At 41.9% G+C, this 21,931-nt stretch overlaps 1 protein-coding gene across 1 annotated transcript in view; it reads left to right on the top strand.

Annotated features, from left to right (window-relative positions):
* The first annotated feature begins 3,274 nt into the window (after window positions 1-3,274).
* SH2D4B (SH2 domain containing 4B) overlaps window positions 3,275-21,931 on the top strand; it is a 195,997-nt gene continuing 177,340 nt past the window's right edge. Inside the window, exons 1-3 of the mRNA XM_029610702.1 lie at window positions 3,275-3,434; window positions 7,587-7,746; window positions 8,606-8,753. Coding sequence (XP_029466562.1) covers window positions 3,275-3,434; window positions 7,587-7,746; window positions 8,606-8,753 — 468 coding nt within the window. The remainder of the gene's footprint in view (window positions 3,435-7,586; window positions 7,747-8,605; window positions 8,754-21,931) is intronic.

Below are 21,931 nucleotides of genomic sequence, written 5' to 3'. Positions count from 1 at the left end.
GACTGATCCGTGGTACTACAGGAACGAGAATTAGAAGTTAAGAACCAATTTTCCTTTATTCTATTGATTGAAGCTACCTGTTCCTGGGGGCATCAGGGCACTAACACATCCTGATGTCCCCAGAATGTTTTTGGGCCACATGGCCCTTGAAGAAGCACACTCCCCTTCCCAGTGTGGCAAACCCCCACCCAATCCCCTGCCACCTGTAGAAGCAGTGTAGCAATAAAAAAGTATAAAAAAATAGAAAAAATAATTGTATGGCTACTAGACACCTGAGAAGTCTTCTAATATATGGGGAGCTGGGGATTGGAGGAGGGGGAACAGGAGGGTAGGATGACTTGGTTTAAGAACCCAGGGGGAAGTTGAACAGTAGGGTTATTTACTTCAAAGAGGAGTGGTTTGAGCAGGGGACATGATCATTACTCTGCAATTTTGCAGTCTATTTTTTAAACTTTTTTTTAAAGATGCACAACCATGACAGGCAGAGGGAGGGTGGGCAGGGATCTACTTAGAACCGGGGAGAGGGATTTTACACTTTGAGAGGGGTATTTTTTGTGCCACGTGGCTCTTTAACACAATGGCAGCCACAGGGAAAGTGGGCCACCAGCGTGCATTTTTTTTTCTCAATTTCACAGTGATATTTTTATCATGGGCTCTTTCCATGAAAAACAAATTCTACAAATCTCTGGGACCCCTGTGATATTTTTCCCCTCCTGAGGAAACATATTGCAGCTTCTTAAATGACTGCATTAACTTTCAAATATTATCCCAATGCACTTTCTAGTCCTGATTCGGAAACTCACATCAACAAATCCCTAAATGCTTTGAGATGAAAATAAACAATAAAAAAAGATTATTTATATGCATCGAAATTCACCTGGATGCCTTACTCCAGAAGTTATTTGTCCACATGATCTGTTTTCAAGACAATTCTCTAGGTTTTTTTTTTAATGTTAGAAAAGGACCAAACAGGAGAAGGCACTTCTGAATGTAAAACTCTGAGTATCAGAGAGATACTGGAAAGAGAGATGTAAAACCGATGGTACAAATTCTGCTGAACACAAAAGTCAGAGCTCTCAATGGCATTTGAATGAAGTGCATGCAACAATAAAAATGATTGCTAGTTGTTAGTGATGTTAGAGTGTGCCTTAACGTGGTGTTCAGTCTTACATTCTTGTTGTAGAATCTGAGAGGCAAAAAAAAAAAAAAGTGAATACTAAGAAGAACTTGCAAAAGCTCTAATAAAGCATGCATAGCTTAGTATCTTGAGATCCTTATTTCCACTACCACAATATCTTCCCCAACAATAGCATTACTTTAAGTGCCTTGTCCTTAAAATGTGTGATGTATGCCAATGTCACGTTTCAAATTCTAGCACTGCCACAGCATACAATTACAGAAAGAATGAGGGCTGCGTTTTCTTTTCTTCCCTTGATGAGACATACTATATGCAAATGTATGAGATTAGTTCTCAAGCTACAGAATTCATTTGCAGTAGCTCCTCTGAAAAATAGTGTTAAGTGGGATTAGTTGTTTCTGATTGATTGTTTTTTTGTATAGTGCTGTTCTTGGCAATGGAACAAGGTTGCACTTAATGAAAAGAGATAAGCGTCATTGCATAGAGGTTGATCAGGAATGATTCTTTTAAACGCAAAGTTGCCTAAAAGTGTAGATCTCATAAGAACTTAAGACTTGCCATACTGAGTCAGACTGAGGGTCCAGCAAGCCCAGCATCTTGTTTCCGACAGTACTCAGTCCAGATCACAGGATCCCAAATAGTAGATCCCATGCTGCTAATGCCCAGGGATAAGCAATGACTTTTCCCAAGTCTACCTAGTTAATAACAGTTTATGGGCTTTTCCTCCAAGAACTTGTCCAGACCTTTTATAAACCCTGTTACACAAATTGGGGTAGATTTTATAAATCTACGCACGCGCGTACTTTTGTTCGCGCATCAGGCACGAACAAAAGTATGCCGGATTTTATAAGATACGCAGGTATCATAAAATACGGGGTCGGCGTGTGCAAGGGGGTGCACATTTGTGCCCAGCGCGCGCTGCCCGTTCCCTCCAAGGCTGCTCCAATTTCCTTCTACCCCCCCCCCCCCGCACCTTCCCCTCCATTCCCCTACCTAACCCACCCCCCGCAGCCCTATCTATACCTTCCCCCTACCTTTGTTGTTAAAGTTACGCCTGCCTCTGGCAGGTGTAACTCTGCGCGCGCCAGCGGACTGCTGGCGCGCCATCACCTGACCCGGGGGCTGGTCCAGAGGCCTCGACCATGCCCCCGGGCCGGCACCATGCCCCTGACATGCCCCTGGAATGCCCTGAAATTCGCGCCGCCCACCCGACATGCCCCTAACATGCCCCCCTTGCGAAGCCCCGGGACTTACGTGCGCCGCCGAGCCTATGCAAAATAGGCTCGGCATGCGCAGGGAGGGTTTAAAAGATTTACGCACATACCTTATTCGCTTAACCCTTTTAAAATCCGGCCCATTGTCTTTACCACATACTTTGAAATTAACTCCAGAGCTTAGTTGTGCACTGAATAAAAATTATTTTCTCCAATCTGTTTTAAATGTGCCACTTATTAATACTCCATCGAGTGTGTCCCTTAGTCTTAATATTTTTTGAAAGATCAAACAATCAATTCACATTTACCCTGTATCAAACCTGTATCATATCCCCCCTCATTCATTTCTTCTTCTCCAAGCTAAAGAGCCCTAGCCTCTTTAACTTTTATCAAAGAGGAGCCATTCCATCCTTTATATCATTTTGGTCACCTTTCTTTGTACCCTTTGCAGTTCAGCTATATCTTTTTTTGAGAATTGTACAAAGTACTCTAGGTGCGGTCTCGTATAGTGCGATACAGAGATATTATGACATTCTCTTATTTTCCATTACTTTCCTAATCATTCCTAACATTCTATTTGCTTTTATGAACCCCATTGCACTCTGAGCTGAGAATTTCAAGATATTGGCCACGATGATGCCTAGATTCTTTTCTTCTGAGGCAACTCCTAATATGGAACCTAACATCTTGTAACTACAGTTTAGATTACTTTTCCTCTATTAAGCTGTTGCACGGTGGGTGGACCCTTGGGCTGAGATGAGGTCGTTGCTTCCTATAGGAGGGCTTCCCACAGATCCTTGTCATCGGGAGGTGGATGCAGGAGTTGGAGACCCAACCGGACCCTCACCTATACCAGCCCGCGTTCCCCTCAGGTTGAGCCCTTGGGTGCCAGGGCCGGCAGGACTTAGGTCTTCGGACGAAGATGAGTCTGAAGATGGGAGGCGAATGCAGAGTCGAGCGTGCCAGAGGTCGGGGCTGGCGGTGGGCAGGAGGATCCAACAATGGGCCAGAGGTCAGGACAGGCAGCAGGCGAGGCAGAATCCAGGGACGAGCTGAATCAAAACCGGAGGAGCAAGCCGAAGGTATGAGGAAGGAGGAACACACGGAGGTAGGAGCTGGAACACATGGAGATGGAACTGGAAGACACGTAAGCAGCAGCTGGAATACAGAGAAACCAGCGACTCAAGCGAGTGGGACCTGTTGCTGAGGCAAAGTTTGGGCAGCAGGAGCTGCTTTAAATAGTCCTGAGGCTGACAACAGCATCTGGGGCCGTGGGAGGATTTCCCGCCGCGGCCTCTTGAAGTCAGGAGAGGAGCCGCTAGTGCGCACCTAGCAGAAGCTAGGGCCGGTGGGGCGGCGGTGGCAAGATTGGCTCCCCGCCATGTTGGAGGAGGGTGACGGCAGCAGCCTGGGGAGCATGGAGGACCTGGACCGGCTCGGGAGGTGAGTGTGGCCTGCCATGAGGTTCCGCGGCTGGCCACTGTAACGTACCCATGCGCATTACTTTGCACTTGTCCATTTAAAATTTCATTTGCCATTTGGATGCCCAGTTGCTCAGTCTCACAAGGTCCTCTTTCAATTTCCCACCATCTGCTTATGATTTAACAACTCAGAATAATTTTGTGTCTTCCAGATCATTTATAAATATATTAACAAGAATCAGTCCAAGTACATATCCTTAGGAGCACTCTACTGTTTACCATCCTACTCTATCTTTTAACCAGTTCACAATCCACAAAGGGATATTGCCTGCTATCCCATGACTTTTTAATTTTCTCAGGAGTCTTTCATGAGAGACTTTGTCAAATGTCTTCTGAAAATGCAAATACCCTACTGTATATCCAGCAGCTCACCATTTTTCACATATTTATTAACCACTTTAAAAAATGAAGCAGTTTGGTGAACCAAGAATTCCTTTGGGTAAATCCATGTGGGCTGTGTTCCATTAAAAGCATGTCTTACTATGTTCTGTAATTTTGTTCTTTAGATTAGTTTTTAAGATTTTTCCTGGCATTGAATGTCTGGCTCACTGGCTATAGCAGAGATGTGCATTTGTTTGAAATGACATAGACAATATCAATGACATTGTCTATGTAATTTCATTTTATTTTTTAAATGAAACATTTTGCGCAAAATGGCGCCGGCCGTACGGCAACACGATTCGACTGCAGGAGGTCGTTCTGGACCCCCGCTGGACTTTTGGCAAGTCTTGTGGGGGTCAGGAGGCCCCCCCAAGCTGGCCAAAAGTCTCTGGGGGTCCAGCAGGGGTCCGGAACGACCTCCTGCAGTCAAATCGTTCCAGACCCCCGCTGGACTTTTGGCAAGTCTTGTGGGGGTCAGGAGGCCCCCCCAAGCTGGCCAAACGTCCCTGGGGGTCCAGCGGGGGTCCGGGAGCGATCTCCTACGATCCTAACGGTGGGGGACAAAAAAACAAAATGGCGCCGGCGCTACCTTTGACCTGTCATATGACAGGTCAAAGGTAGAGCCGGTGCCATTTCTACAACGCACGGGGGTCCGAGAGTAAAAGATCACACCGGGACCCTTCCTCTGGACCCCAGGTAATTTAAGGCATTTTGGGGGGGTTTGGGAGGGTGGGGGATTTATTTTAAAGGGTCGGGGTGGGTTTTAGGGTTGTTTTAGTGTGCCGGTTTTACCGCCCTCCCCCTTCCCCCTCCCCCTTTCCCCGATTTACGATTTTTTGACGATAAATCGGGGGAATTGTTATTGTATCGCGGCTTTAACGATTTTTGACGATTTAAAATATATCGGACGGTATTTTTTAATCGTCAAAAAACGATTCACATCCCTACCCTCCCCAGAACTGAAAACTAAATGGGGAGGAAAAAAAAAGTTATGCACGCCCCTAATTTGCTCCATAAGACACACAGATGCCCGAGGACAGAGCCAGTTTAGCACAAAATTATTATTTTTTTAATTTTCCCCCTCTGAATCCTAGGTGCGTCTTATGGTCAGGTGCTTCTTATGGAGCGAAAAATATGGTAATTGATTGAGGGACGGAGCGTTTTTCTTGGTGTTGGGTTATGTGGTTGGATGGTGGTCTTGTTGATTGAGTGAGTTTGAGTAGGGTCTGGTGAAAAGCCAGGTTTTCAGGTCTTTTTTGAAAATTTTGATATTTGGTTGATTTCTTATTTCCATTGGTATTGAGTTCCATAGCGTGGGGTTGGTGATGGATATGGCTCTCTAGCAGGTAATAAGGGGTAATACTAGTACCCCATGGCAATCCATAAATTGCTCTAACAGCCCTCAATCATTAACAATCCAATCAACTCCTTCATAGGCTTCCTGCGTCAGATGTATTTGAAAAAGTTTTTATTTGAGAGTTTGCTTCTATGGCTAGCTTCTTTTCAAATTCTCTTTTTGTCTGCCTTTTCAATGTTTGCATCTCTGAATCAGTATTGTTTTTTAACCATATTTTTCTTAAATATTTTATTTCTTTTTTTTGTGATAAACAAAGACATGCTTAGTAGACAAACATCATTTTCAAAAGAAAGCCCCCATTGTAGTTTTTTAAAAAGCCTTATTTTAAAAATGTCGTACACAAGTGTATCAGTTCAGCAAGATTGCTCACAACAGCACACTGAGGAGCTGACTTGTACTTTTCAGATAATCCTTAAGTGAGTGAAGCTGTCTGGCACCCAGACTATACAGATCATCATTTTTATTTATAGGATATATGTAGTGTTACTTGGTAATTGGAAATTGTAAAGCACAATAAACACATGAACAGTGAAGATTTAAAAAGTCATGTGTTCCGAAGAAGTACCTGGAAAAGCCTCAGGGTGTAATTTAGCCTAAGAATAAATAATTGTACAGTATCAAGTAGATAAAATAGCACCTTAAATTGGAATATTGAAAGTAAATTATATGACTTTCCCAGTCCTCAATAGTAACTGGAATTGGAGGCAGTGCTTTTATTAATGATAACATTGCTATCTTACGTTTGACAGGGTGCAGTCCTGAGCACTGATCCGTTGAACTGGTAGAAGTAAAATAATGCTGTTGACAGGGAGTATGCATGATCTGTTTTGTTTTCATTCATCTTTCAAATTTTATTTTGATAGAAACACCTTTGCTCAAAGAATATTATACTAGCAAAGCAATTTTAAAATCTATTTTTGTTTTATTTTTCTAGGATGATCTGCCATAGCATTGCAATATTCTTTTAAGGCTGAACAATACTTCATCATCATCAGCAATATCATCACTTGTTTATTTCATGCTTTTCCAACTAGACAGCTCAAAGCAGGTTACAGCAGGTTACACTTACATTCTGATATCGCAAATAATTAAAAAGGCACAGATGTCATCACAGGATTACATCATAGGGATACCAAAATAAATAGAGGTACTTAAGGCACTGTGAGGTAGAACAAAAACAAATTAGGTACTTATGAGACTGAGCAGTTAAAGAAAGCATATGGCTTCAATTTTAATATGCTAGCTTAATTGGCTTGAGTGTCCAGTATTTTAATGATCAGGGAGCACAGCTTGAGAAGTTGGTCAGCTTGAGTTGGTGTCACATATGTTGCCTCAAAGATCCATGAGGTAGATATTCAAAAGCTATTTAGATACTTCCTCATATGTTATCCTTCTAGATGGCCAATGTGTCATATTCAGCTATTTATCCGGTTAAATTATAGCTGGATAAGTAGTTATCCAGCTACAATGTGGCCGGATAAAAAAGGGGCATTTCAGGGGCGTTCCTGGGAGGGGTTGAGTAATTGCGTTAACCTAGCTGAAAATTGGGTATATCCGGTTAGGTTAGTTGGATAACTTTAGACCTGCAAGGATAGAAAACATTGTGGTGAACCCCCTTCCCCCTGACCCTCTCTATCCCCATCCTCCCTCCCCAATACTTTTCTGTCCATTGCCAGGAGCAAAGGACCATCTGCCCTATTCCTGGCTCTTCCAGCTCTGCTCTAAGAGAGTCAGCACTGGAAGCATAAGCTTACGCTATGTTTACACTTCCAGTGCTGCCTCTAGCACCCAGCAATGGACAGAAAGGTATGGGGGAGGGTCATGGGGAATGGGGGTCACCTCCATGTTTTCTAACCTTGAGGATGGGTGGGTGGGAGGGAAGGGGGAGGTAGGGTGCTATAGAAGTTTCTAATTCACCAGGCTGGGTCTCTAAATTTTGCGCTGCCTAACAGTGAAAACAAATTTATCTATTATTTGTTACCCTATGATGCTCTTATTTCTGGTGAATATTATAGATCATGGCAACTACATTAAGTGGCTTCATGGAAATGATGGCGAGGTTTGGGTTTGGGTGATGGGCGAGGCCCCAGGCGACAAGACCTATGAACAGATCTCAGAGGAATTGATGGAAAAAAAAGCAAGGCAGCAAGCACAGAAAGAAGCAGAGGAGCTCTGGTGAGTACATGCAAAATAACTGATGTTGGTCAAGACAAATAAAGCTTTATAAAGGGTAGGTGATAAGGTAATGCACTTTCTACATACAAAAAAGCAGTGAATCTCAATCTTGAATCTCAATCAGTGAATCTTTAATGCTTGAATTACATTGGGCCCAATATGCAAAGTAATGATATGAATGTGCTTTGGTATTCGGATCAATGTCAGCAGCATCATTTTATTTCTGACATTCCAGTTGGCAGGTAGGAAACTGATTTTCTCCTGTCATCAAAGATTCTGAAGCAGTTTTTGAGGGGTGAATGGGTTCTCAGAACTTTAGAAGAGGGGATGGGGGTGACAAAAGTCTTTAATCTCTTTTGGAGGAGGGAGAGTTCCTGGTGGGTGCGCTGTCTTTTAAAATGTACCCCATAGTGCATTGTGCATGGGTTTTAGCTAACATATGTGTTTATTCACCCTTTAGTATATAGACACCATTTTATGAACATTCAAATCCCTGCCACATTTTCACAGCAAATTGTTATGGAACATTAATCAAATTGCCTGTATAGCCATTAACTCAGTGAGGTTTGCATTAATCTTTAAAGCCATACCCTGGGTAGAGTAGCTGCAGAGATTTGCACCTACTTTTTCTGAGGGTAATTGTCCCTTGGAAATAGAATGTGCAGAATGGAGAATGTCATCCACATGCATTATTTCCCTCTGTGAGCTAAATGCTCTTGGGAATGTCTCAAGGACAGTGCATCTAATTTTATTCACACTGAGGGTGGGCAATTTTCAAACAGCCCATTTCTGTGATTGAAATATTATTAAATTTGGATATTGCCCTCCCATATTTTTTCCTGTTTTCTATCTTTTAAAGGAAACAAAAAGAAGCAGAAATTGAAAAGAAATTTCGGGATGCGATGGCAAAAGAAAAAGCTAGAATAGTGGCTGAAAAATGGAAGGTAGAAATAGAAGACCGAAAGGCTGCAAAGTTGATGGAAGAAAAATTCCAGGAGGAATTAAAGGTTTAATGTGTTTCCTATTTTCATTTTTGCTATTACATATATGGTATACTTGTAGCTTGAGTTTTTATGTATTTATAGGCATGATATTTATTGTTCCTCCCAGTAATCATCATTAGGATTTATATAACATGCTCTGCCAAAAAAAATTCACATTTTTCTTTTATAATTATTACACTTTAGAAATATATACCTAGTTACATATCTCTGTTGTGGATGGCCTAGAAGCACATTTTTTGGTGCCTATGATGAATGCTATCTTATAAAGTGAAAAAGGTATAATATAATTATTATAAACTGCAAAACAAATAAATAAACTGACTTGATTAGAAGTTACACAACTATAAGCAAAATCCTCAGTTTTCTCTAAATCTGAAGGTGTAGAATTTACTATAAAGATGCTTACTTTTACAGATTTTTCTTTCTGTTATACAACCTCCTATTTTTCAAGCTTTCAAAATCAGTGTCTTCACCAGAAATAAGGCTCATATTATGAGACTGATTTAGGAAGGTTTAATATCGATATATACATGCAGAGATATCAAGCTCAGCTTAACAAGGCACATTTCCTTTAAATTTCTGTGAAAGAGATGCACCAAGAACATTAGTGTGCAAACATCTACAAGGTAGATGATAAGGGAAAACAGGTTTTAAAATTCAATGTTGTTTAATATGTGCATTTAACATAAATACCAAACCTTTAACATTGAATGAATGTGGACAGTTTGCTCTTACTGAGAACATTCATTTAATCCCTCCTTAAATATCTATAGGATGTATAGATATACTTCACTGGCCAGCATCCAGAATGCCAGTAGGACATAAACCATACAGTATACCAAGTGGACCTCCCTCCTCTATCCTCATGGTCATGATTGTTATGCTCAGGCTTGTGAACCCTTGGCCGATGGGAGGATGGTATACCTTTCCTCGTCGGGTGGCGAGGCAGAGCAGAAGACGGGGCCAGCTGACCCTCGGCACTGGAGACTGAGGCGACTGCAGAGGCGGATGAAGAGACAAGATGAGGAGCTGTGTCTTCACCACTGGAAGTCTGTGGCCCCCCAAGAGGAGCCTGTAGGGACCCAGACCACTGGGGCTTAGGTGGACCTTTGAGAGGTCAAGGTATTGGTGCAAGGGCAGACTGGAGCTTCACCCTGGAAACCCGCAGTCCGCCTGGGAGGATCCCGTAGGGACCCGGACCGCTGGGACTTAGGCGGGCCCTTGGAGACGGTAGTCTAGAAGGAGTCCTAGGTCAAGTGCCAGAGGGTCTTCGCTCACCAGTCCGAGGTCACACACCGAGGGATCACAACTTGACAGTCCGAAATCACACACCAGAGAATCACCGCTTGCCAATCCGAAGTCATACACCAGAGAATCACCGTAAGCCAATCTGAAGTCAGGAACCGGGAACACCAAGACGAAACAGGAACAGGATCCAAAGCTCAAGGAACTCACCACAGCAAGCAGACTAGACAGCGCTGGAGGATGTTGCCAAGTCACTGAATGAGCAGAGGAAGCTTCCCTATATACTTCCCCTGCTCAGGCTGTTAAAGAACAGGTGAAGCTAGTTAAAGGGATTAGGTCCCTTTAAATCTGTAAAGGAGGCGTGGCCTCGCACCTAAGGATGGCGACGGCCATCTTTGATTTTCCCCCACGGAGGAGAGACGCTGCTGGATGCCGAGAGGGGGGAGCAGGATGGCTCCCCCTGCAGCGAGCAGCACCAGGGCCCGCGCCAGAGTGACGGCTGAGTCAGAGCCCTCCCCCAGGGCTCCCGCGGCAAAGGAACGCCACGGACAAGGTAGGGGGTCGCGGTTTTGGTCTGCCACGGCCGTGGAACACAACAATGATGCCTACAATCTTCTGAAGGAAAAGGAGCTGGAGAAAAGGGATTGGAGACAAGTGGTAGTGGGAAGCTGGAACAAAGAAAGTAGAGAAAGAAGAAACAGAAATAAGGAAAAGAAAGAGGGCAGGAACAAGAAGAGAAATCAGGTATTAGAGATCAAAGAGGATTCTTGGGTAGGCAGCAAGAATAGAATGTTTTAGGGACAATAGGTTGTCTTCTGCAAAGGAAAAAAGCAGATAGAAGGGAAGAGAATCCCATTTATCCATGAAATGATATGAGGCTTAACTTCTCTTTTTGTTATGAAAACAACATCAGCACAGTAACACATTCAGCCACACATTATATTTCTTGAAATTAAGTAGGGTATGAGTTTTAGGAAAGCACAGTTGCTTACCTGTAACAGGTTTTCTCCAAGAACTGCAGGATATCAGTCCTCAACGCATGGATAACATCATCTGATGGAACCTGTTACAGAACTTTGATCTCAAAGAATCTAGAGCTTTCAGCATGCTCTACTGAGCATGAGCAGCTGTAATTATTTCCTTGCCCCCCCCCCTAGGCAGAGCCCCTCAGTCTATGATGTAGTTAATACATGGAGAACCAACTTACAGAGGAGGCAGGCAGGTTTAATGAGGACTGATATCCTGCTGTCCTTGGATAACATCTGTTGCAGGTAAGCAATTCTACTCTCTCCAAGGACAAGCAGGATAGCAGTCCACACACATGGGTAAATTCCTAGCTACAGGCTGCCCAAAACAGGGCAAAGTGGGGAAACCCCATAGTGCTGAAGATGCCACCTTGCTCCCTGTTGTCCATGAGGCAGCTTACCCAAAAAGGGGACTTTGAAGGAAAAGATTTGGGTTCTACACTAAAGATACCCATAGACAGACTGAGAGAAAATACCCATAGACAGACTGAGAGAAAATACAGGGGAGTAATGTGAACTCAGGGTGAGAAGCACACTGAATTTCACAGAAAGTAATGCAGTCAGAGGCTCCCAATAGTGATCCCTGATGAGCACCAATAGACCTAGATCCTCTAGTGGTACAGGAAAAGGCACAAAAACCCAATCAAGAGAAGAGTTCTTGGATGAAGACCTCATAGTTTCCCTCGGTGTCACAAGACAATCAAAAACGGGCTGAGAAAGCCATCCAAAAAGAAAACAGCAGTGCAGTATCATCATCTGAAGAAGAAAATGCATTTTCTTACAGGCACTCGATGAGTGGCTGATAGCCACAATATCAACAAAAGAAAAACCACACATTTCAGGAATCATAAACAGGTGATTGTATTGATAGCCACGATGTACATAGAAAAACAAGCAAATGTTTGGAAAAACAGGAGGCAAAACATCAGAGTCTGCAGCAGACCTTACCTACCGAACAGTAAAAGAAAAATTCTGAACCCCCAGGTCAGATGGAATAGAAGCAAGAGTGCCAAGGAATGGAAGGGGTTACCCATCTATCAGGATTGCATTCTAAGATCCCAAGCATGGATGGTGAGCTGCAACTGAAATGTATCCCATCCTAGCACTTCCATTAACAGGCATATCCTCCCACCAGGCAGGATAAGCTCAGGCAAAAAGGAAAAGCACCTTGGCCATCTAAGCAAATTACAGCAAGCCAAAGGTACTGCTAGCCCAAATAAGGCTAAAAAAACAGAGAAAGGATGGTATACCATGTCCTGATAGTAACCAGGAAGATATTTCAGCCCACACCATAGCTACTCCTTTTACATCTTGACTGGAAGTCAGAAGAAGCGACTATACAAGGAGGCAAAGCCTCAGGCTACAGGAAAGAAAAGAAGCCGTTAGGCTATATAATCAATGTTGGATAATACTCGTTGCAAAATGGCGCCGGCCGTATGGCCATATTCCCGTACTGCAAAATGGCGCCGGCCATACGGCCGGCGCCATTTTGCATTACGGCAACACGATTCGAGTGCAGGAGGTCGTTCCCGGACCCCCTCTGGAGTTTTGGCAAGTCTTGTGGGGGTCAGGAGGCCCCCCCAAGCTGGCCAAAAGTCCCTGGGGGTCCAGCGGGGGTCCGGGAGCGATCTCCTACGCTCGTGACGTCGAGGGACAGGAACCAAAATGGCGCCGGCGCCATTTCTATCAACCCGTGGCCCGAGAGTGGAACATCACACCGGGACCCCCCCACTGGACCCCAGGTAATTTAAGACATTTTGGGGGGATTCGGGATCGTAAGTCCCCTGACTTACGATTTTTGACGATAAATAGGGGGAATTCCTATTATATATCGCCTTTAACGATTTTTGACGATATAAAATATATCGGACGATATTTTAAATCGTCAAAAAACGATTCACATCCCTAGTTTCTAGTAGTGTGGGGAAGATGAGCTCTCCCCCCCAAAGGAACAAATCCGGTCCTTGATCCCCTCACTGCCTGTACCTCTGTCAATGCCCACTGGTTGGATGATATCACATGGAACTCCAGCCTGGGTGGCCACATACAGACAGTATACTGCCCATCCCATTAACACCTGACAAAGGCACCACAGATAGATTAAGGAAAGGACACAGAAAATAAACTGCAGATACAGCATTATTTTTTAAGAAAAGAAAATGGACAAATGCAAGGTGTTGCATATAGGGAAAAATAACTCTTGCTGTAGTTACACGATGTTAGGTTCCATATTAGGAACTAACACCCAGGAAAAAGATCTAGGCATCAAAGTGGATAATACTTTAAAATCTTGGGCTCAGTGTGCTGCAGCAGTCAAAAAAGCAAACAGAATGTTAGGAATTATTAGGAAGGGAATGGCTAATAAAACGGAAAATGTCATAATGCCTCTATATCGCTCCATGGTGAGACAGCACCTTGAATACTATGTACAATTCTGGTTGCCACATCTCAAAAAAGATATAGTTGCGATGGGGAAGGTACAGAGAAGGGCAACCAAAATGATAAAGGAGATGGAACAGCTCCCCTATGAGGAAAGGCTGAAGAGGTTAGGGCTGTTCAGCTTGGAGAAGAGACGGCTGAGGGGGAAATGATAGAGGTCTTTAAGATCATGAGAGGTCTTGAACGAGTAGATGTGAATCAGTTATTTACACTTTTGAATAATAGAAGGACTAGGGGTCATTCCATGAAGTTGGCAAGTAGCACATTTACCGTATTTTTCACTCCATAAGATGCACCTGACCATAAGACACACCTAGGATTCAGAGCGGGACAATTAAAAAAAAATAAAAAGGTGTGCTAAACTGGCTCTGTTCCCGGGCATCTGTGCGTCTTATGGAGCAAATTAGGGTAGGCATAAAATGGGTTTTCTTGTCTCCATTCCCCATCCCAACCCTTTAAATTTGATTAACTACAACCCTCCACCATCCTACCCACCCCCCAATACATACCAAAATTCCCTGGTGGTCCAGCGGTGGTCCGGAGTGATCTCCTGCACTCGGGCTGTCGGCTGCCAGTATTCAAAATGGCCCCGATAGCCTTTGCCATTACTATGTCACCGGGGCTACCAGTGCTATTGGTTGGCCCCTGTCACATGGTAGGAGCAATGGCCAGCCAGTGCCATCTTGTGCTCCTACCAGTTAGTGTAGCTGGGTTCAAAAAAGGTTTGGATAATTTCTTGGAGGAGAAGTCCATTAACTGCTAGTAATCAAGTTTACTTAGGGAATAGCCACAGCTAGCTATTAATTGCATCAGAAGCATGGGATCTTCTTAGTGTTTGGTAATTGTCAGGTTCTTGTGGCCTGGATTGGCCTTTGTTGGAAACAGGATGCTGGGCTTGATGGACCCTTGGTCTGACCACATGGCAAGTTCTTATGTTCTTAGACTTTGCTAGGCCGCACAAAGCATAAGGCCCAACATGCAGCTGGCAGAGAGCTTATATAAGAGAGAAAGGATAGGGGAAACAAAAAATACATTATGACAAAGACTCTGTTAGAAAAAATAGCTGCAGCTCCAGAAAGAAATCACAGCAGTAGCTGTGAGAGAGAGCAAAGCTGAATACCCCGACCACATGTCTCTATGGCCATGTGGTACATGGGGTTTTGTCTAGGGGGCTGGGAAATAACTACAGCTGCATATGCTCAGTACATCTTGTCAAAAGTTCTAGATTCTTTGAAATCAAAGTTCCGTGATGGGCTCCATCGGATGATGTCACCCATGTAAAACATTGATAAGGCAGGCGAAGAGAGAATTTGAAATGAAATTGGCCATAGAGGCAAAAACTCATAATAAAAACTTTTTAAAATATATACAAAGCAAGAAACCTGTGAGGGAGTCGGTTGGACCATTAGATGACAGAGGGGTTAAAGGGGCTCTTAGGGAAGATAAGGCCATTGCAGAAAGACTAAATGAATTCTTTGCCTCTGTGTTTACAAATGAGGATGTTGGGGAGATACCAGTTCCGGAGATGGTTTTCAGGGATGATGAGTCAGACGAACTGAACGAAATCACTGTGAACCTGGAAGATGTAGTAGGCCAGATTGACAAACTAAAGAGTAGCAAATCACCTGGACCGGATGGTATGCATCCTAGGGTCCTAAAGGAACTAAAAAATGAAATTTCTGATCTATTAGTTAAAATTTGTAACCTATCATTAAAATCATCCATTGTACCTGAAGACTGGAGGGTGGCCAATGTAACCCCAATATTTAAAAAAGGCTCCAGGGGTGATCCAGGTAACTATAGACCAGTGAGCCTGACTTCAATGCCGGGAAAAATAGTGGAAACTATTCTCAAGAACAAAATTGTAAAGCATATAGAAAGACATGATTTAATGGAACATAGTCAACATGGATTTACCCAAGGGAAGTCTTGCCTAACAAATCTGCTTCATTTTTTTGAAGGGGTTAATAAACATATGGATAAAGGTGAACCGGTAGATGCAGTGTATTTGGATTTTCAGAAGACGTTTGACAAAGTCCCTCATGAGAGGCTTCTACGAAAACTAAAAAGTCATGGGATAGGAGGCGATGTCCTTTCGTGGATTACAAGCTGGTTAAAAGACAGGAAACAGAGAGTAGGATTAAATGGTCAATTTTCTCAGTGGAAAAGTGTAAACAGTGGAGTGCCTCAGGGATCTGTACTTGGACCGGTGCTTTTCAATATATATATATATAAATGATCTGGAAAGGAATACGACGAGTGAGGTTATCAAATTTGCAGATGATACAAAATTATTCAGAGTAGTTAAATCACAAGCAGACTGTGATACATTGCAGGAGGACCTTGCAAGACTTGAAGATTGGGCATCCAAATGGCAGATGAAATTTAATGTGGACAAGTGCAAGGTGTTGCATATAGGGAAAAATAATCATTGCTGTAGTTACACGATGTTAGGTTCCATATTAGGAGCTACCACCCAGGAAAAAGATCTAGGCATCATAGTGGATAATACTTTAAAATCGTCAGCTCAGTGTGCTGCAGCAGTCAAAAAAGCAAATAGAATGTTAGGAATTATTAGGAAGGGAATGGTTAATAGAACGGAAAATGTCATAATGCCTCTATATCGCTCCATGGTGAGACCACACCTTGAATACTGTGTACAATTCTGGTCACCGCATCTCAAAAAAGATATAGTTGCAATGGAGAAGGTACAGAGAAGGGCAACCAAAATGATAAAGGGGATGGAACAGCTTCCCTATGAGAAAAGGCTGAAGAGATTAGGGCTGTTCAGCTTGGAGAAGAGACGGCTGAGGGGGGATATGATAGAGGTCTTTAAGATCATGAGAGGTCTTGAACGAGTAGATGTGACTCGGTTATTTTCACTTTCGAATAATAGAAGGACTAGGGGGCATTTCATGAAGTTAGCAAGTAGCACATTTAAGACTAATCGGAGAAAATTCTTTTTCACTCAACGCACAATAAAGCTCTGGAATTTGTTGCCAGAGGATGTGGTTAGTGCAGTTAGTGTAGCTGGGTTCAAAAAAGGTTTGGATAAGTTCTTGGAGAAGTCCATTAATGGCTATTAATCAATTTTACTTAGGGAATAGCCACTGCTATTAATTGCATCAGTAGCATGGGATCTTCTTAGTGTTTGGGTAATTGCCAGGTTCTTGTGGCCTGGTTTTGGCCTCTGTTGGAAACAGGATGCTGGGCTTGATGGACCCTTGGTCTGACCCAGCATGGCAATTTCTTATGTTCTTATGTTCTTATGTGTGAGGACTGCCATACTACTTGTCCTCGGAGAATGAGTGACTCTTTTCTACAAGATTGTTTTATTTATAGCTTTCTTGAACTCCCGGATTATTACTATCCCTATGATTTCTTAATATTACTCTGGTTTAAGAGTGTTTATGGGTAAGGCAACTTTATGGGAGAAATGTATGTCATCCATTCCTGACATGCTTATATAGTACAATTTAAATATCAAATTAGTAGAATAAGTGTTCTGTCTTTAAATGTCAGATTTTGCACTATAGATATGCTACAGATCTACCATAGAATTTAAACATTTTGGCCACAGCATTCCATATGATTTTTCACAGAATTTACCTTTAGGTTGACACATAAATCAAGTAAGTTTTTGAATAGTGTCTCCTGACTCACAGTTTAATTTTTCAGCTACCAAATAACACCTCTTCCTCTATTCATAACAATTATTTTAGCAGTGTTAGCCTGCTATCTCCAAATCTATTTGACTATAATAGAAAGCTCTGTGAATCATAGATTAAAAATTCAGGTGGGCCATAATGTACAGGTGTGCTTAGTTGCACTATTATGGAACCATTGAACAAGGTGGCAGAAGGTGAATTATGATCCTACTGTTGGCAGAGGAAAGTTTTATGTGGAAAAGAATGGTGCAATCAGAGGAAGGATATTTGCATTTCTAATGGAGAGAAGTCCTGGAAGAGGAGGGGAGTGAACTTTGATTGCTTAAAGGGGGTCAAGGAGGATTTCTCAGTAATGTTCAAGATACTGGCTGGCAGAGGGTTCATAAGGGGCAAGTGTACCAGTTCAGTGTAATAACCTCTTTGTTATACCTCAAGATATGAAGGAAAGTTTTGGGCACAATATGGCCAATTCATTAAAGCAGAGGTCTGCAAACTTGGTCTTCAAGGGCCGAAACCCAGTTGGGTTTTCAGGATTTCCACAGTAACTATACATGTGATATAGCCACATACAATAGAAAGGATCTCATGCATAGTTAGTGTGGCATTTCTGAAAACCTGCCTGGGTTGCAGCCCTTGGAGACCGAGTTTGGTGATGTTTGCACTAACTATCTACCACATTAGTGGAAAATGCCTATTAGTGAATAGCCACTTTAGAAATAATGAGAGCTGTAACATAATAACATGTATTTTCATGCATTGATGTAGTAGTGTAATTTGTTAAATAGGCCTGTGAATGAGGCACAAAAATGTTGCTTCTACTCGTTCTTTTTAGTGAATAGGGGGAAATGAGCTAATGAGCTAATGCATGATAGAAACACGCAACTGCAAAATTTTGAATGTGCCCTTTATCTGTTGCTTTTGTGTGGGTTTTTCACTTGTGCTAGACAATATGAGCCCAATTTTGAATCCTATCTATGATATAGCATTTGTGCGCATAAGTGAATGTGCAGTGATAAATTCTACTATTTTATAAATTGTGTGGCAGGAGCTGCACAGTTTATAAAATACTGTGTAGGTCTGCTCTGAAACTACGTGCATACGTTTGAGTACATGTGGATATTTCCAATGCAAGAAAATGCATGCACACAAGATGGCCGTCGTCTGAGAGCTCCAGTAAGATGCCCCGCTGAGTTTTCCTACTATTTTGTTTTCTAAACAAATTCTTCATGCCTCATATGAAGCGGAAGGCAAAGCTGAGGGAGAGTATAGTAAACTCTCCCTCTTTGGAGGGTAACCAACCCCAAATTGACAACTTTTTTACAGGAACGCCAAATGAAGTCCCGGGAGTGCAAGCCGTTATGGAGGAGGGTGGGGAGCGAACGCCATCCCCACTGGCTGAGGCCATTTCGCTAAACCCCGGCACACTGAGCACACCAATTCCTCCCTCTCAAATCCTTCTATCGACACCGGAAGGCTCCTCAACCCCTGAAGAGGTATTTTGGGGAAGAGTGAATTCAGAGCAGGAAGGAAGAGAAGGGAGAGAAAATTTGACCAGAGAGGCTGAAGCAGTGCAGATCAGGGCCGTTTGTGCTGCAATTATGCCAAATGGACATGTGGATTCTGTCTTGATTAACCCAGCCTTGGGTCCTTATTTTTCAGATGCTGAAAGAGGAGAAGGTCTTCCCTCAGCAAGTAAGCTGAGGGAAGATTTTGCCTCATCGATCAAATCTCCCCTTAAAAAACCTGCAGAGATTACTTCAGAGTCGGTTTGGGAGGCTTTGGTTATATTAGAGGCATCTATAATCATCCCTAACAAAAGCTGTTTTGGACATAAATAATCAAAGGCAGGTAAATGCTGTTTCCATAAACAAGATTTCATCAGATTTGGAAGCATTTGGATCCCGGATTGCGGGTGTAGAAAAAGCTCAAATTTCTCTTCTTCAAGCAGAGCAAGTTCATGAGAAAAAATTGGAGAACTTGGAAAATTTGTCTAGAAGCCTGAACTTAAAAGTTTTACATTTTCCTATTATAGAACTCTTCAAAAATTATACTATTCGAGTACTGAAGATTCCTAAGGAGGCTTTACCATTAATAGTGAAGGCTTACTACTTGCCATCTTTTATTGAAGAAAGAGAAGAAGATATTCAAGATCAAGATCAAACATTGGATATTTCTATAATTTTGGAATTATCTCAATCTTTTGAAGTTAAAAAAAGAGGTTCCCTTTTGGAGAATTTTGCATTTTAAGCTGATAGAAGTAATGTATTGAAGTGTTATTTCCTTAATCGTTTATTTATGTTTTACGGTCAAAAGATATGGATATACCTAGATCTCACTAGAAACACTCAATTACTCCGTAAGAAATTTTTAGCTATGCGTAATGAAGTGGTTGCTGAAGGGGGGCATTTCATACTATATTTTTCGAACCTTCTCAGCTTCGCACCTTTTTAGATTCTCATACTCAAGGAAGTAATGGTTAATGGTGCAGGAAGGTATTTGGCTATATCTCTCAAATGTTTCTTCTTACCGTTTGCCTAGAAAATTTCATTTTATTTTCCCTTGTGTCCTCCCAGATTTCTTTAGATTAAGGGGAATACTATATATCGAAGAGATAATTGCCTAAATTCCTAAATTTTGTTTTCTTTGATTTACCTCAGTTACTGTACAAGATTATTCTTGGATGTATGTAAAATATTTGAAAAAAAAGAAAAAAAAAAAAGAAAATGCATGCATTCTCAACCCATTTTATAACCATATGTACAGTATGTATATTTTATGTTTGAAATAATTGTGAAAGTGCACAACTAAACACACAGAAGTAAAAGAAAAGGCATATAGTTTATAAAGTATGCATATGTACAGTTTTGAAAATACTTACATGCACTTGTACTTGGAATCACCAGTTTGCCAATACCACTACCAGATCACCTAGTCCTTTTCTAGTTCATCTAGACTTTCTAGCACATCACCCTAAACCACTAATAGTTCACCCAGAGGCCCTAAACAAAAACTGCAAACATTAGATGAGTCCAATTTTACTTCCTAAGTCAATTATTTATTTGTACATTCTTACATTCCGCAGCTTCTAAACCTGTTGTCCAGTGCAGATGACATAACACCCATTAGCAGGTATAAATGTCTATGAATAAGTTCAGTAATGGATATGCATATATTTCTTCCAAAATAGGAACTACAGCGCATACTTCAGAATCCTGCCTAGCACACCCCTAGGCCACCCCTATTTTCTCTTGCAAAATGTACATGTGAAATAAAAAATATACACGTATTCTCGACATTTATTAAATAGCATATATGTCCATACATGCTACTTAGTACTTATGAGCACATGTGCTATATTAATGCACAAATCTCCTTTGAAAATTCACTCTTTTTTGAATAGTGTATACATAAATGAGCACCAGTGTAAACACCCATGTTGTTTAGTGAATTGGCCACTACATCAGTTCTTTGATAAGTATTGAATTTTTCATATTCCAATCTGTGACACACAATTATAGTTATCCTAAGAGCTCAGTCTGCATTCTTTACTCACAACATATTCTACTCAATTTCACAATTTAGATATGCTTAAAAACCAAATCCTCTGTAGATGAATTCCGGCTCATGTTGTTCATGCCATTAGGAATTCATTTAGTGTTCATTACAGTAACATTAATCATAATGATCTAATGTGGTTCTAATGTGGATATAATGCTACATTAGTAGCACTTCTATCATAATTTACCAAATCATGATAGTACCATTATTTTAAAGTGTTTCAATAAAGCAGTTCAGTCTTCAGCTGGTGAGCGCTTGTTAATTACAATACTTGTTTTCTAGCACCTAGACTACACACTATCAATTTTTATCATTAACAGCATGTCCTAGAAATTTTAGTATGTATTTGAAATGAAGGAAAATCAGTGAAATTCAGATCTCTCACATGACTGATGTGAGTCAAATTATCAATGTCAAATTTCACAGACTATGTCACTGGTTTACCCAAGTGGAAGGTCTTCAAAAATTGCAGTGTTACTGTTGATATCGTCTTCAACAAGCATAACTAGTAAAGGAAGCCACCTAACTCCTTAAAGAAATACAGGAGAAAATGAACTTAGAAAAAAAGAGAATACAAAAGAAATTCTGATTATGTTTAATATAAAATTACTAGAAGAGTGTACACATTTATTTGATAAACATTTCTAGTACGATGTACAGAAAAGAAAGTTGGTTTTTGCTTTGTCCATCTGTCCATCCACCTGTGGCACTGATGTCACAGGTGGGGAGTAGAGGTATGCAGGCTGACAAACAGACAACATGCAGTTGGTGGCTGAAGCAACATGGCGGTAAAGTTCCTAGGACACACCAGTCATAGAAGAGGAGGACCTGGGGGGGGGGGGGGAGTGCTGACATCACCGAGGGGAATGGCTGCCTGATCTTTAACTTGACTGTATCCATCTCAAACCCCAACCATCTGAAACCCTCTGTGAGCTGATAATCGTGTATTATCTTATTAATATCTCCCAATGGCATCTTAGAGAAAAATGACAGTCTCAAGCAGTTTTCTTATACTAAAACTGCGACGGATTCACCTGAGGAAAATGGCAAACAGGTCACAGTGGAGATGGGAGAACTGGCAAGTGAAATTGACCAGCATGCAGGGCTCGCTGATGTACTGATGGAGGATGAACTGAGGAGTTGGTTTATGGATATACGATCTGACATGAAACAACTAAAATCAGAGCTGCCAGCATCAATGTCGGAGGTCAGAGAAGATGTGGCGACCCTGAGATTGTGTGTGGAT

Source organism: Rhinatrema bivittatum, chromosome 7 (assembly GCF_901001135.1).
Source record: "Rhinatrema bivittatum chromosome 7, aRhiBiv1.1, whole genome shotgun sequence".
NCBI classification, from domain to species: Eukaryota; Metazoa; Chordata; class Amphibia; order Gymnophiona; family Rhinatrematidae; genus Rhinatrema; species Rhinatrema bivittatum.
The sequence above is the reverse complement of the archived record's forward strand: the minus strand, read 5'-3'. Positions and strand labels throughout refer to the sequence as shown.